The 15,010-nt window shown below is 43.6% G+C and overlaps 1 protein-coding gene across 1 annotated transcript in view; it reads right to left on the bottom strand.

Moving 5' to 3' along the window:
- Positions 1-2,291: 2,291 nt before the first annotated feature.
- PAK2 (p21 (RAC1) activated kinase 2) overlaps positions 2,292-15,010 on the bottom strand; it is a 41,666-nt gene continuing 28,947 nt past the window's right edge. Inside the window, exons 8-15 of the mRNA XM_056499333.1 lie at positions 14,547-14,610; positions 14,068-14,116; positions 12,097-12,209; positions 11,825-11,942; positions 9,927-10,026; positions 7,308-7,504; positions 6,517-6,654; positions 2,292-5,643 (exon numbers count right to left, since the gene is read on the bottom strand). Of these exons, the coding sequence (XP_056355308.1) occupies positions 5,557-5,643; positions 6,517-6,654; positions 7,308-7,504; positions 9,927-10,026; positions 11,825-11,942; positions 12,097-12,209; positions 14,068-14,116; positions 14,547-14,610 (866 nt within the window). The 3' untranslated portion in view covers positions 2,292-5,556. The remainder of the gene's footprint in view (positions 5,644-6,516; positions 6,655-7,307; positions 7,505-9,926; positions 10,027-11,824; positions 11,943-12,096; positions 12,210-14,067; positions 14,117-14,546; positions 14,611-15,010) is intronic.

The following is a 15,010-nucleotide window of genomic DNA, read 5'->3' as shown; positions in this document are numbered from 1 at the left end:
AAACACAACCTCATGAGGATCCATGACACAGCCTGAATCCAATCCCTGGAAGAAATCCAACAGATTATGGGACACAGAATGGTAAAAATGGGAAAGAAATTCCAGCATATTTTCCTTCCCCCAGAAATGGATTTCCCCCTTTTTCTCAATCATTGTAAGAGTTGGACCTTAGGAAATGAGCATTTCAAGGTTTAAAAACTATTTCCCACATATTGCTTGTTATTCTGCCCATGGCCCATCCTGCATGGGTGGGATATTTAACCCAGGCTGGAGAGAGGAGCTGAGAGCTGTTGATTACAAGGATAACTATAAGATACTATCAAAAAACTCCAATATTTCCACTGAAAACCCCTTTTCTGTAGCTGGAATATCAGTGTCTTTCTAAGCCAAACTTGCCTTCAGGGCTTAAAATGCAGATATTTAAGTGGGAGGGTGGGTTTAGCCACAGGACAGGAACAAGGTGGCACTTCCAGAGTTCAACAAAACAAACACTGAAGAGTCACAAGCACTGAGCAGAGCCACCCTGGCTCTCTTGCTATTTTTGCCCTCAAAGAGGCAACAGCTACAGAAAAAAAAGAGTTAAGAGGTTATTTAAGAGAAGTTTCACTGGGCAGGGGGTGGATTAGAGGTTTCCAGGAGCAGCCACATTCCCAGCTGCTGTGACAAGGCAGCAGGAACCTGGGGCAGGTTTTCCTTCATGGCCAGGCAGGAAAAAGGGCTCCAGGGGCTCCAGGAGTTAATTGTGCTTTGTGAAAAGACCCAAAACCTTAGAATAAGCATTCACTGAGAGATAAAAAAAAAAATAGAGATGGGTCATCCTTGGCTCTAGAGACTTCAAGGAATTCCAGAAGACACTGGGAAAATCCCATCTATAAACTCAAACCATGGGTCTGTTTCAAACTCAGGTCAGTGAGGATTTCAAATCTTGATGGATTTGACTTGATAATCTTAAAGGTCTTTTCCAACCTTACTGATTCCATGATTTTAAGGGATGATTCTCACTGCAGACACCAGCTGGGAAAAGCATGATGAGCTGTGTCAGTGCTGCCCTGCTCCCTCCTAACAGGCTGCAGGTAGAAAAGTCACAGAAAGTCACTGTTCTCACTGTGGTATTTCCCTCCCTTAAGGAAAAGAAATCCTTCCTCAGGCTGGATTCAAAGCAGGGAAATCAGCTCTTAGAAGAACCTGCTCACACCTGGAGAGCAACAACCAGAATTTGGCTGAGCTCAGCAAATTTCCATGTCACTTTCTATTACAAAAAAATCTTGAGAACAAAATGCAAGTTCTATTAAAAAAGGGGGAAATGCAGCTGTACAAATCCCTGGGAGCAGGGGATGGGACCTGCACTGAAACCAAACAATGCTCTTCAGGCACCACCATGAAAATGCTGCTAATGAGCATCCTCACTTTTCACCCACCCTGGTTTTAACCAGTGTGCTCCTGCTGCAGTCCCAGCAGTTGAGCTCAGCTTTGCAGTAACAAACAGCAGCCCTGAAAGGCAGAAATTGCTGTCCCAAATGTACTGCCTTCAAGAACTGTGTTTTAAATACCCCATCTTGAATAAGCTGATCTCAATAAATGGGGCTGCTCTTGGGTTTAGTCTCAAGGGATGAGCAAGTTCACACAAGACTCAGGAGGATTTACCAAGGACTTGCAACTTTCAGCTGTGCAAGCCAAGATCAGCCAAAGCCCTGCTCTCCTTCAAGTATCAAAATCCACAGTCCTTCTCCTCCTGTCCACTTTCCCCTGAGAAATTAAATGCCAAATCACCTAAAGGCAGCGTTAGAGAACACCAGTTTAAAATCATACAGAAAGGCAAGGATGCTACAAGCTGATAACCCTGAAGAGACAGGCTCTGAGCAAACCAACATTCTCATGTCTGGGTGAAGCAGCTGCTGGAGATGAGAGGTTTCTTCATTTCCCTTTGTCAGTGCAGGCTTTGGCTGGACTGGCAGGCAAACATCCCACAGCCTTTTAGCAGGTCCAGGGGCAAACAAAAGTGGCTCTCTGCAGCCTGGGAGGTAGGAGGATGGATCTCACCCCAAATCCTCAAAGAGCTGTGGGCACTCAGTGTCCTCATCCCCATGGTCCAATGCTGATCAGCAGTGATGGAGCAAACCCAGCATTCAGAAAAAGCTTAATTACAAATCCATTCTCTTAATCTCAGTAAAACACTGACACAAACTCTTTCAGATGCTCTTGTAATCAAAAGTAAAAACTCATGACAGGGGAAAGGGGGGAAAAAACCCCAAAGGTTTTTTAAAAGTTTATTTCTAGCCCTGAAAGAACAGTTATTAAACGAAGTCAACAAATACAGTAGTTAATATTGCAGTAACAATTAAATAACATAATGGGATTAAATTACACAAAAGGCAACATTAACATCTGAAGACAGTTAAAAAAATAAAAAGAAAGCTTGCACCTACTTCCATTCCCATCAAGAGCATAAGGAACAGAGGGAAAAACAGACCAGAGAGATTTGTTGACTCAATTCCAGCTGGAGAGACCCTTAATCACGTTTTTACTCCCTCCCCACCCCTCTGACAATGGGACCCATCTGCTGAAGCCAAACCTTTGCACCTCCCTGCACAGAGAGCCAGGGGGTGAAGCTCCAATTAGTCTCATTAACCAAAGGCAGGGCAAAGTGCTCATTCCCATGGCTGTTTTTTAATAAGAACTCTGGTTTGTTCTGTGATAACAACATCCCAGGAATCTCACACTCCCTGCACACTCTCACCTCAGCCACAAGCTTGCCAACACTTCAGGGATTGTGTGCACTCGGATCCCCACTCAGCATCCTGGGTGGGCACCAAGATGCAATCCCCACATCTGGATGCAACTCATCCCTTCCCATCATTTCCTCCAGCTCTGGCTGGTCTCCACTGCCCCAGTGCCCCAGCAGAGCTGACAGCCCTGCAGCCACACAAGGACTCTGCTCTGCTCCCACCAGGGAAAAGGGAAAACCCACACCTTGGAGCTTCTCACCTTGCAGAAAAACGATGCCTGACCCTCCAGACACAAAAACCTTCTCCTGGCCCTCCTGTCCTGCCAGCCCCACCTCTGATCCCATGGAAACCTCACCACAGAACAGCTGCTGCATGGGGCCGGGAGATGCTGGCACCTGCACACTGTCCCAGTCACACACACAGTTTGGGAACTTGGGATTGGGCCAAGTTCTGTGCATTAGGATGGCTGAATCTTCAGAAATCATCTCCTTAGCAGGCTAAATTGGACAAAATTTGCAACATATGTTTTAAACCGTTCATTCACCAATAAAAGGAAACTAATAAGTTAAAATTACTTATGATTTCTTGTTTTCTATTTTAAAAAAGCTAAATTTATCTAGATTGTGCCATTACAAAAACAAAACAAAACAAAAAAAACAACAAAACAAAAAGATGAAAGAAAGAAAAGCTCCCAGTTTAACTCTGGCACAAGGAGTTTTACCAAGTCCATTGCCAGCAATGGACAAAGAGGGAACCACTGGTCCAACAGGTTTTTTTCCTCAGCCAAGCCTCCTCACTGCTCCATTTGATCAGGGAGCCAGGATACACTCAATCCAGGGGGGTTACAGTGTCCACAGCTCATAATAAACTTTTTTGCAGGCAAATGCACTTGGATTTCCTAACCTGGCATGAGACACTTCCTTGAATTTACAATTTAAAGCCATAACTGTTCTCACACTTACAGCTAGAGAGATTAATCCCTGTGAGTAGTTAAGATAACTATGTGGGACCCCAGCCCTGCTCCTCTCCACCATTCCCCCAAACTGCCTCTGCTGTCCTGGAAGTTCGTCATACCTTGGCCACCAGTCCCCAAAATGTCACTCTCTATACAGATTCTCTGAAAATGACTTCTATCCCCTGCCAGCAATGTTTGGAAAAGTGTGCAAAAATTTTTATTCAGGGTCCTCCATCCACACCCAACCATAGCTCTGTCTGTCCCAGGCCCTGCCCCACTGGGAATGCAATACAATCACACTGAAGTCATGGTTTTTCTTTCACAGGCTCATTTGGCACATTGGTACTACTTGGCTCTTCCTTAAACACTTGGGGAGGTTGAAATGCACAGACTGCAGCATTAGAAGGGGCACAGGCTCTGCTCAACCCAACCCTGGCAACACTCCAAGAACTCAACTGCTCAGGCTGTTGCTGTCCTTCAGAAGGAGACACTTTTTGTGGTGTTGAAGGGTTGATTGCAGCCATCCTGGCTAGCAGGTGACAAGGATCAGAGTGACACCAGCCAGTCCAACAGGCCCATGATGGTCTGACAGCACTGCTTCCCCTCTGCTTCATCTCACAGCTTTGGCATCTCCAGGTGTTCATGGTCATCTGTTCAGATCGTGTTTCCAAAATCCTGTATCGTCAGTGTCCTCAGATCTGGTTATTTGTTCTTCTGGTTTCATTAGTACAAATGGAGCACATACAAAACTGGAAAAAAATAGCTCTAATACTTTAAACTCTGACAACTCCATAGGTTGATGCATTATTTGCTTGGCGGGGGGGAGGGGAGAAGGGGGGAAATTACAACATATACAAAAATGTATTTGATACAAAGAAGGGAAATGTAAAATAAAAAAAGTCAAAGGCACCAGCATAACTTCCAAAGCCCAAGTCAGAGCACAGATACATGTTTGTGAACCACCCACTGCACCAAGCACGTTATCCCTCAAGCTTCTGGCCAGCAAGTCTAACAGGGGAAAAAAGAGCAGACAGGAAGACAGCTGGAATTTTTTCTTGCCCTGACTAGAACTGATCATTTGATCATAAATAAAGTATCTGACCCCAACCTACACATCCATAACCCACATCCAAAGACTTGACCGATCATTACAGTTCTACAAAGAGGCCACATTTTTGATTAAAAAGAAATGTCCACAGAGCACAGGCATGAGAAACAGCTGAATACTTCTCTTCCCCCTCTCTCTCTCTCCTTATTCTTCTTTACAAGTGAAAACCATCTCCATACATTGTGATTCCTTAAGTAACCGAGCTGTTGATTCTACAGTACAGCGCCAGCTAATCCGAACAAGAAATGAGGGGCAAGATGTACCTTCACATTGGCCACACCTGCCGTGAATCTGGTCACTGGGAGCTTCCCACAGGGATTGCAGGTAGAGGGGAGGAAGAGGAGAGTCAAAGAGATCAGCAGGTAAAATTAGTACTGCTCTCTGAAAGCTTGAATCTGTCATTCAAGTATTGAAAGTACCCTGAGGGTACAACGGGAGCTGTTACAGCAAAGTCGTTAACACCCCTTAAAGCCCCGGGCACAGCAAGTGGTATTTCTGGGCTGTCTGGGAAACAAAAATCAGAATACAAAAACCCCACAAAGGCCAGTAATTCAGCCCTCAATTCCTTCTGGACCCCAGACAGGGATCTCTAGAGTCGCCACAATGGATTTTGGGTGTCTTCTGGATGAGAGTTTCTTCCCTTTTGCAGACATTTCCCACCCCCACAAGAACCCCTTCCCTCCCCCCCGAAGTGTAACAATTTCATATATTATAAAGATTTGTAAAATACAAACAACAAAAAAAAGGAAGAAGGCTGTGGCAGGATGTTAGCGGTTACTCTTCATTGCTTCTTTGGCTGCCAGGATCAGTGGCGTCAAGCTGGACAGAGGTTTGGCCAGTTTCAAGAAGGGATGCTGCCAGGAAGACACAAACACAAGGAATCAGTGAAAGACAGGCTTTTAAAGGTTTGATTGCCATGTTTCCATGGAGCTAGGCAGCAAGGACTCTGCACTGTAACTGCTGATTTGTTTCACATGTTTCCCCTGATTGTTGCAAAGACAAAAAGATCCCAAGCTGGTTAGGATCACACTGTCTTGCCCAATGGAGATTCTCCTGGAGTATCTCACTATTTTTTGGAAAAGGTATTAAAGCTGCACTTGCAATGAGCAAAACAAAGATCCAAACAAGAAATAATCAGAGAAAGATAAGAAGCAGCAGCTGGCTTTACTGGGAAAGCCTCTATACCATCTGCCTCAGAGCTACTCAAGGAATGGCATCAGTGATTCCCTTACTCCTTCACACAATGCCTACAAGCAGATATTTAAAAAAACAGCTTTTTCTAGTGCACAAAATGTTTTTAAAATCAAAACTAAAAGGAGAAATGGTGGCACGATGGCAAGGACACTGCTCCAGCTTTCTCTGGGGGGAGAAAGGAAATTTTTCTTTTCAAGGCTTGAACACTGATGTCAGACCAGCAGATTATTTTATCAGGAGTTCTGAGGGGGATATTTGCAAGTGGAAGTATGAAAAGCAATACAAATACTATCAATGGCCACCTTCTGAAGGGAGTTCCTAAACTACTGGACACTTTGACAGTGGCAGAGTGAAATCACAGATTATGATGGAATAACTTTGAAGTATATTATAAATCTTTCCTACAAATTGCTCTCACTACAGTTCCCAGGAGAAAACACAAAAGAAAAAACCCAAAAAAAAAAGGGAAAGGGTGCCAGTCTGGCTGACCTGACTCTGCCTTCTGGATCTCACACCGTGAGGAGAAGTCTCACCTGTAGCAATTCTTTGGCTGATCCTCTTTTCTCCACATCCATCTCCAAACATCGGTTCAAGAAATCCCGGAATATTGGGGACAGTTTCTCGGGGTTCTGGAGTTCTGGGGTGCCATTAGTTGCTATCAAATATAAAGCCTGTAAAATGAAGAATAAGGTATAGCCAAAGCCAAGCTTTAAACGATGCCAAACTGAGCTGCCTTGTGGCAGACCCCGATTTGAAGAAAAAGAGGGCTCTGCAGCCTACTTCTCCTCAACTTCAGAGATTGGAACTGTAAAAATGCCACATGTGTAGGCAGTCATGACCTACTCTTGCTTGTAGCAAAATAATGCTCAAAATCTTTTGGCAACAGATATTGATCTCAACAAAGAAAATATCAAGTTTTCGACACAGCAGCACTTTCTGTAGTATTTTGGGCTTACTTTCCCTAAACTATCACAGAGGCCTGAGGTCCAAGCCCTGTGTTTCAGTTACAGGCAGGCAAATCTTCTAAGTACCACCACAGAATCCCAGACTCATTTAGGCTGAAACAGACCTTAAAGCCCATCTTGTTCCACCCCATGCCTTAGGCAGGAACATCTTTCACTACTCCAGTTATTCCAAGCCCCATCCAACGTGGCCTTGGATACTTCCAGGGATGGGGAGTCAGGGTAAAGCTGACTGCAAATCCATGACAGCTTTCTTCCTTCTGGAAGAACTTTCTTGTTCTGCTGAAGCTTGTTGGCTTTTTAATGCAGATGCAATGAATGAACAATTAATGATACAGCTCCATCAACACAGGACTTCTTACCCTCAGGGGGTTCTCGTTGAGGTATGGGGGCTCTCCTTCCACCATCTCAATGGCCATGATGCCCAGGGACCAAATGTCCACTTTGGGGCCGTAGGCTTTGCGTGTGACCACCTCAGGAGCCATCCAGTAGGGAGTTCCCACCATGGTGCTGCGCTTGCTCTGCTCGGGGGTGATCTGGGCACAGAACCCAAAGTCGGCTGCAGGACAACAGAAGTTCAAGAGGTTAAACTGCTGCACCCCAAGAAGTGGTTTTCCTACAAGATTTCTCTATTGCTACACATACATTTCATTGAGAGGGGTTTGGGGGCAGTTTTTTCTTTCCTCCCCCGCAACATTCTCCGTATTAAAAAAGCCAACGTGCAATGAAAATACAAAACCTGAAGGTGCTTAAGCAGGGCAGAATTCCATGGCTTTTGTCCTCTGGGAACAAGAATTACCCTGCAGAAGAATGGTGTTTTGCCAGTCCTTCCTTCAAGAGTTCTAGAATGGTAACAGCCAAAATAAGCAATCAGGCAGAACGCAGGCAGTGTGTTCTGCATGTGGTGTGTTATACAGCCTGAATTAGCAGAAATCCATCCACAATCCATGGCTTTCTGCCCTGCTAAACAGATTGTACTTGTGCAGCTACTGAGGTCAACATTTCACAGCACTTTGGCCATCTATACAGGTAACTACAGCCAACAGACATGGAAACAAGGCTCCAGGGAAGTGCAGTGCTACCCCAGCCAGCAGCAGGAACCTGGACAAACAAACCTTTCCACAAGGTAACTACCAAAGAGAACAACCACACTCAAGAAAACAAGAAAAGTCACCTATTCCTATAGCCTTCAGGTGCAGCAGCAATGCATGTCCCATCATGTTACTTTATCCAGCTGCAGCACTCCCACTTCCCAGGCATGTAAAGCATCAATAAGAACACAGTTAAGGCAGGAGACAGATATTACTTTATCATTGACACTAAGTTAGAGAAAGAGAGAGAGAGAGAGGGAGAGAAGAGAGAGAGAAATTTAAATTCCAGGGTGATTTTGGAAGTGCCAAGTCATGGAAGTGCCATGTTGCACCAAAACCATTTAACAGAACTACCCCACCCTGAGAGTCAAAATGCTGCCTTAAAAAAAACAGACAAACAAACAAAAACCTATAGGAGTCACCAAGTTCCTCCTGCACTTTTTGGCCTTATCAAGGTGCCAGAGTCACCTCCCAGCACAGCCCATTTCCATGGCCAGCCCAGGGAAACAGCTGCAGGGTGTTCTCCTGACCTCCCAGCCAGCACAGAGGAAAAAGACAGGCAGGAATTCAGTTTCACTCACCAGTAGCATGTGTAGCTGCAGTGGTGACACCTGTCCTGTCACCAGACTCCCTCAGAGAAGGGGAAGAGTTCAAAAAGAAGGTGCAGCTTCTCCCACCCAAATATAATCACCCACCCCAGAAGAGCTTGTTGAGCACCGATTACACCACCTCTCCTTCATACAGGGAGTTTTTGCAGCTGACTCCTGTCTTCTCCTGTGTCTCCTTCCTCCTCATCCTCCCCCAATCTGCCAGGGTGATGATTTTGACTCAGCTGCTAACTCTGTCCTTTGGCCACTTTTCTTTGACACCTCTTTTGCAATTTTGATCCTTCTCCAGCTAACCCCTGTCAGCCACATCCTGTGCTGTAACTGTCCACTTCTCCTCAGCCTCTGAATCCACAGTCTGTGCACAGACACATCCGTAAAAAAAAAATTCCCTATGCAAGTGAGCAGTGTATCCAACAATGCTGGTATGCATATCAGGTTGCTCATAATCTTTCTTCACACTCCATCTCATAAATATAATGAGACTGCAAACCATCTAGAATAGCAATATTGCTAAGACACACTTTCATGGCACTTCAAATTCTTACTAAAAACTTTTTGCTTCACACCTTTTTTGCCTTAACTCTTTGATTGTTACATGCTTTGCACATTCCCACATACTATCACAGAGGCCTGAGGTCCAAGCCCATACAAGAAAGGCAGATAATGCACCTCTTTCTCCTGACAGCTATCAGTGCTTTCACATCATTTTTATTTACACACACCAGAAAAGGATTTACTGTACAAGCCCATGCATGCACAACCATTACCTGAAAAGCCAGCAGCTTGTTTTGTCATGATATTAATAAAATGTTACACTTCCAATCCAAGAAAATGTTCAAGGTAAGACTAGATTGCACTAAATGACCAATAATGCCCACTTTTCTTGTTAGTGGCCTTTTCATGAATGGGGCAAAGCATTAATATCAAGTCCTGGCATCCTGACAAAGCCACTGCAGTTTGCTGCAACTTTCCTCTTGCAATCATTCCCATTTTGCTTCACTGTCTGAGCCAGTTACTTCCTATTTACCAACATATTCATGGGGCCACAGGTTTGCTTCAACATCCTTCCGGGCCAACATGTTCACAGCCCCAATCTGAGGGCCCTCAGAGTATCAGCACCTGCTGATACATATTTTATAACAGAAATTATTTATATTACTCACAGCCAATAAAAACCACCTCAAATTTCCCTGCCAGTTCTCCTTCTACTGATTTACACACTTTGAGCAAGAGATTCCTGGAAAAGGGAAAACAGAACATGAAACAATTGTCTGCTACTCACTTAATTTAACTGATCCATCCATTCCTAACAGCACATTGTCACTCTTTATGTCCCTGTGGATGACCTGGTTGGCATGGAGGAACTCAAGAGCTTGCAAGCACTGAATAGGAGAGAAAAAACAACATTCAGCATTCAGAAACAGAACTGCTGTATGTGAACACAAATTCAAAACCATGATCACACCCTCTTCAGCCAGCTCTGAAAGGTATTACAGAAAATAGCCAGCAGAGGAAGCTCTTGGGCTAAAAAATACTTCAGATTTCAGCAAGTCAAAAATCATTTCAGTGTGGAGTTTCCCTATCCTAACAAAAGCATCCTTTAAACTTCTCATCAGATGCTCTCAGAAATCCCTGATGTTAATTTTGGTACGTCCCACAGATTCTGCAGTGGAAGCAGAAAGGATTAAGTGAGAGCTTTTTAGACTGAGGTCTCACCAAGAGGAACTGGTGAGACTTCATGTCCAACTTCCACAGTGAAGGCTGTAAAACATCTTCATTCTGAAAGGCACTAATACTGGTTTGCATTGTTTTCAGATGAAAACCTTTCACACTAAGTTCCTGCCCAAAACCATAATGAAATTTACTTTTGTTATTTGAGAATGAAAGGCAAAAGAACAAAAGCCAGATTTTTTTTTCTTTCCATCTAAGCAGAACATTTGCCATTTGCAGTTTGGCACAGATGTCCCCACTGAGGTTTTTTTTTTAATCTTGGTTTGCTTTAGCAAAGTGACATTGATTTGCAAAACTAAATGTATCTAAAACACTGGGCAGCAGGGTTTTGATGAAGTACAATAGTTCAGAATTTGATTTCTTCCTCAGAAAAGTTCATTAGTGTCACAGTAAATAGTTGCTCTTTTGGTTCTCTGCTTCCAGCTCTGGTTTCTCTGGAAACCATGCTCTGTCCATACACGTTACTGTGAAAGTTTGCTCTCCCTCCCCTCCCTTGGGGTGAGTCACAAAAACACTCATCAAGCTCATGGAGTCAGATGGGCTTTTTAAAAGCCTCCCTTTCTCTGCACAGCAGATAACACAATTCTCCTTCTGCCATGATAAAATCAAGCCTGAGCTGGATACTGGCACTTGCTCAGGGCAGAAACTACTGATAAGCTGTTGTATCAGCTGCTTTTAACACTTTCATTTGAAATCTTACTGCAACCTCAAAGTTATTCCAACTACAACATTCTGGAGCGTTATTTTCCTGAGAAATTAATAAAGAAAGGTTAACTGGCACAGAACTACAGATGCCACTATAGGAATGGGATAGTCTGCATTCAGTTCATCTTTATTTTAGTATATGTTGCTTAAGTTACTCCTGTTTCAGCAGATCCAAACTGTGAGCAACCACCATTCCCCTTCTTCCCTCTGGAAAACACTTCAAAGCTTTCAGGAGTTTTTCTTTTTCCCCTTTCTACATTACCCATACATGAATATGCAGATTTTTTTTCTTAGTGCCTCTGAATGTTCTTTGTTAGTCCAAGTTAAAAATGCCATTCCTTCCAGCTGTTAAACTTCTCTATTGCTCCTCTCTGAACTTTATTCATATTATTGTGTTAATAATAGTTCACATTATTAATATCTTTCTGTTAACACTGTCAGCAGGAGGAGGCACCCCAGGTACCAAACCCACAGACTTGATTTTCTCCATCACCAAACATTCTCAAGCACTCACCTACAAACCACTTTTTATCCTTTTTGTGTTACAACTTGCAAAGACCCAGTTTTTTAAATAAATGTTGCTATTTTCTGCAATTTTAATACTGATTTCTGCTCATCCTACCATTCATTCTTTACTCAATGGCTTCAGCAGCAATTGTGGCAATCAGTGTTAACTTGAGCATGCCAGAAAAATCAGGGGAATAGGGAATACCTCCAGTCCTCACCCAGCCCCTCCACACTCACCTCTCTGCAGACAGCAGCAATCTGTGCTTCATCCATACACGTCTCTGTGACCACATCTGTTAGAGAGCCTCCAGCCAGGTACTCCATCACCACAAATAACTCATCCCCTACGAGGTAACTGCAAAGACAAAACCAAAAGCATGTCCCTGTGCCATCAGGGTGACATCTACAGACACTCATCTGCTTCCTTAGGTAAAGGAAGAGCAGGTCTGAGCAAGGGATAACTTCCTGTAACCCTTGGGATGAGGAATCAGCCAGCTGGCTGCATTTACCTGTCCAGGAAGTTGACTATGTTGGGGTTCTTTAGCTCCTTCATTACCAAGATCTCATTAATTATCAGCTCTTTCTTGGGCTGTTTCTGCAAATTGATCTGTTTAATAGCCACCTGAATAAGGCAAAATAAAACAGCAATCTCAAACCTCAGTACCCAAACCTTTCAGTCACTCTTAATACAGAAAAAAATGCAGAAGGAATCCTGTAACAGGATTAAAGGAGTTTAGAACAGTTTGTGGCTAGCAAGTTATTTATTTATCAGCATGCAACTCAAAAGAATCCAGCCTGATGAGCACACAAGTTGCACTCATGGCCAACATCATCCTCTTGCAGCTGAAAGGATCCACAGACAGTAAGAGAAGCCAGACCAGACAGCAAAGGGCATTCAGGAGAAAGAAAGATAGTCACTTAATTCCATATCAACAGGCCTGAAGCATAAGAGAATCCTGTAGCAACTCACAGAGAAAATCTGAGCCTTCCAATTCAAGGTGAGGCAATTTGTTGCTCTTTATTCTGACCAAAGTGGTGTTTGGGTATAAGGAATGCTGGGAGCAGAAGGAATTCCTCTCAAAGCCATTAACTCAATGAACTATCCAAGAGGGAAAAGGGAAGATACAGGCCCACCTCATCCAGGAAAGAAGCTAACAAGGACAAGTATTACAGAGTTTACAGTGGAGAAGAATTATCCTGGCTCTGTTAACTCCAACACTCTGAGGAGGCAGTTTGGAGCTCTGCAGTTTGGGTTGACTCCAAAACCAAACAAAAGAAGCAACATAATCCTGTAGAAATGATTGTTATTATATGGCCAAGGACATTAAAGGAAGAAATTCTTGTCATTCTGCAGCACAGGATGACAAAATAGCTGACTGGAGGTGGAGCAGGTTGCTGAGGGTCCTGTGGGAATTTGGAATGGAGAGCTCAATGAGCAGGTGTTCCACAATCCCTCTTGAGCTCCTGTGCCATGCCAAATCATCCTGAGAGGGAAAAGATTTCTAATATCTAACTCAAGTTTCCCTTCTGGCAATTTTTGTCTGTTCCCTCCTGTCCTGTCACTGTGTAGCTCTAAGAGGAGTGTTCATCTTACTATGAACAAACCTAATTCTATCCTCAAGCATTAAGCAGAGGAAACCTGAGCACTGCATGAAGGCTGCAAACCATCAACTGCCTGGCAAAGTACAGAGCAGGTCACAGAAAGGCCCTGGACTCCAAAATTCACTGTGCAATCAGTAAGAGGACATTAAATACTGCAGTGTGTAGAGAGCAAACTAAGAGACACTGAGTTGATGGCAAGGCTCATGTTTTATCAAGATGCAGTGATCCACTGCAGGACTCTTGAAAGGACATTTACTTATCAGTGACCTAAAGAATGCCTACTTGTGGATATTTAAAGGAAAATTTAGGAAAGTACTTAAATAAAAACATTAAAAGAAAATTAAGGAAATCTGAAGTTAAACAGAGACAAATAATTCCTAAAATTGGAGTCCCAGAAGCCCTCTGGGTTCTCTCTCAAGATATGGCCACTGGATGACACACATGCAGAGCATTGCTGATGCCACCAATTTCACTGGAGAGACCAAGGGATAAAAGCAAAGAGTAGGATATGGAGAAGACATTCTGCCTACAACAGGGCATCACATGAGACAAGCTACTACCCTAGAGACAGACACAGCCAAGTGTGCAAAGACTTAACAAAATTTTATTTCTGAAAACACAAGACAACAATACCTGCAATTCTTGAAGGATAAACCATTTTCCAAACACCTCACTCCCTCTGCTTTTCACTGGAAAGACAAATCTCTGTTTTTAGCTTTCCTCATCTGATTACTACAGAAGGCACACTGTTACAACTGACTATGACAAACAGATCTGAGAGGTGATAGCAGTGATGGCAACCACTGAAAGAAATCATTCAAATCATTCTGGCACCCACAGAAGTACAGTTAAACAAAAAAAGAACACAGGAATCTTACCTCCTGCCCTGTTGCCACATCAATAGCTGTGAAAACTGTACCTGAAGCCCTGTGAAGAGAAAGGAAAATGTTACAGCAAGTTGCCTTTCCCTGAGTAACGAACACACACATGACCAGCCAAGTCACAAACACAAAATTATTTCAGTTTTCAATTCAAAATTTCTACCACTTTGTGATGCCTTCACTGTTTATTTACTTTAAAATAAGAGAGGTTATGGCTGCCTTATCCCTGGAAGTGTCCAAGGCCAGGTTGGACAGCGTTTGGAGCAATCTGGAATAGTGGAAGGTTTCCCTGCCCCTGGCAGGGAGGAGAAATTTAAGGGATGGTCCCTTCCTACCCTAACTAGGATGGGATTCTGTAATTTTTCACTGCTGAATGCAGCCAACATCTGTCTGCACAGTAAGTGGTGTGAGGCACAGAACAGCACCCTGCTGCTAACACTGGCCCATTGGGAATAAAAGTTGGGGTCAACACTTACCCCTGCCCGATTTTTTCATATCTGGTGTATTTTTTCTTGGGATCTCCTATGCTTACAATAGTGCCTGAAAGAAAAAAGAACAATCAAAAAGTCAGTCCAATCCCACTTCTCTCCAATAGCAGGGCTGGCCTGGCCAAGACAGACCCAAGATTGGGTCAGCCAAAGCTGCAGGGGAACATTAACACTGAAAAATCATCATCAAGATGGTTATGGAATAAGCAACAGCAGGAACTATTTTGTGTTACTATGGTTTGACTGAAGTTCAGTTGTGACACTGTGATGTGCATGCATACAAACCCAATTCTGTTCTATTCCTGTTTTCCACCCCATAGAGCTCCAAGCATTACAAACCACCCGAGCCAGGGCAGATTTGGGACACAAAGCACTGCACACAAAACAAGGGTGAGGGCAAAACTCTAACATTCCTCCCCCAGCCCTAAAGCCTTTTCTTATCTGAAATGAAG

This window comes from Oenanthe melanoleuca, chromosome 9 (assembly GCF_029582105.1).
Source record: "Oenanthe melanoleuca isolate GR-GAL-2019-014 chromosome 9, OMel1.0, whole genome shotgun sequence".
Classification (NCBI taxonomy): Eukaryota; Metazoa; Chordata; class Aves; order Passeriformes; family Muscicapidae; genus Oenanthe; species Oenanthe melanoleuca.
Note: the sequence above shows the minus strand (reverse complement) of the source record. Positions and strands in the feature narration are given on the sequence as shown.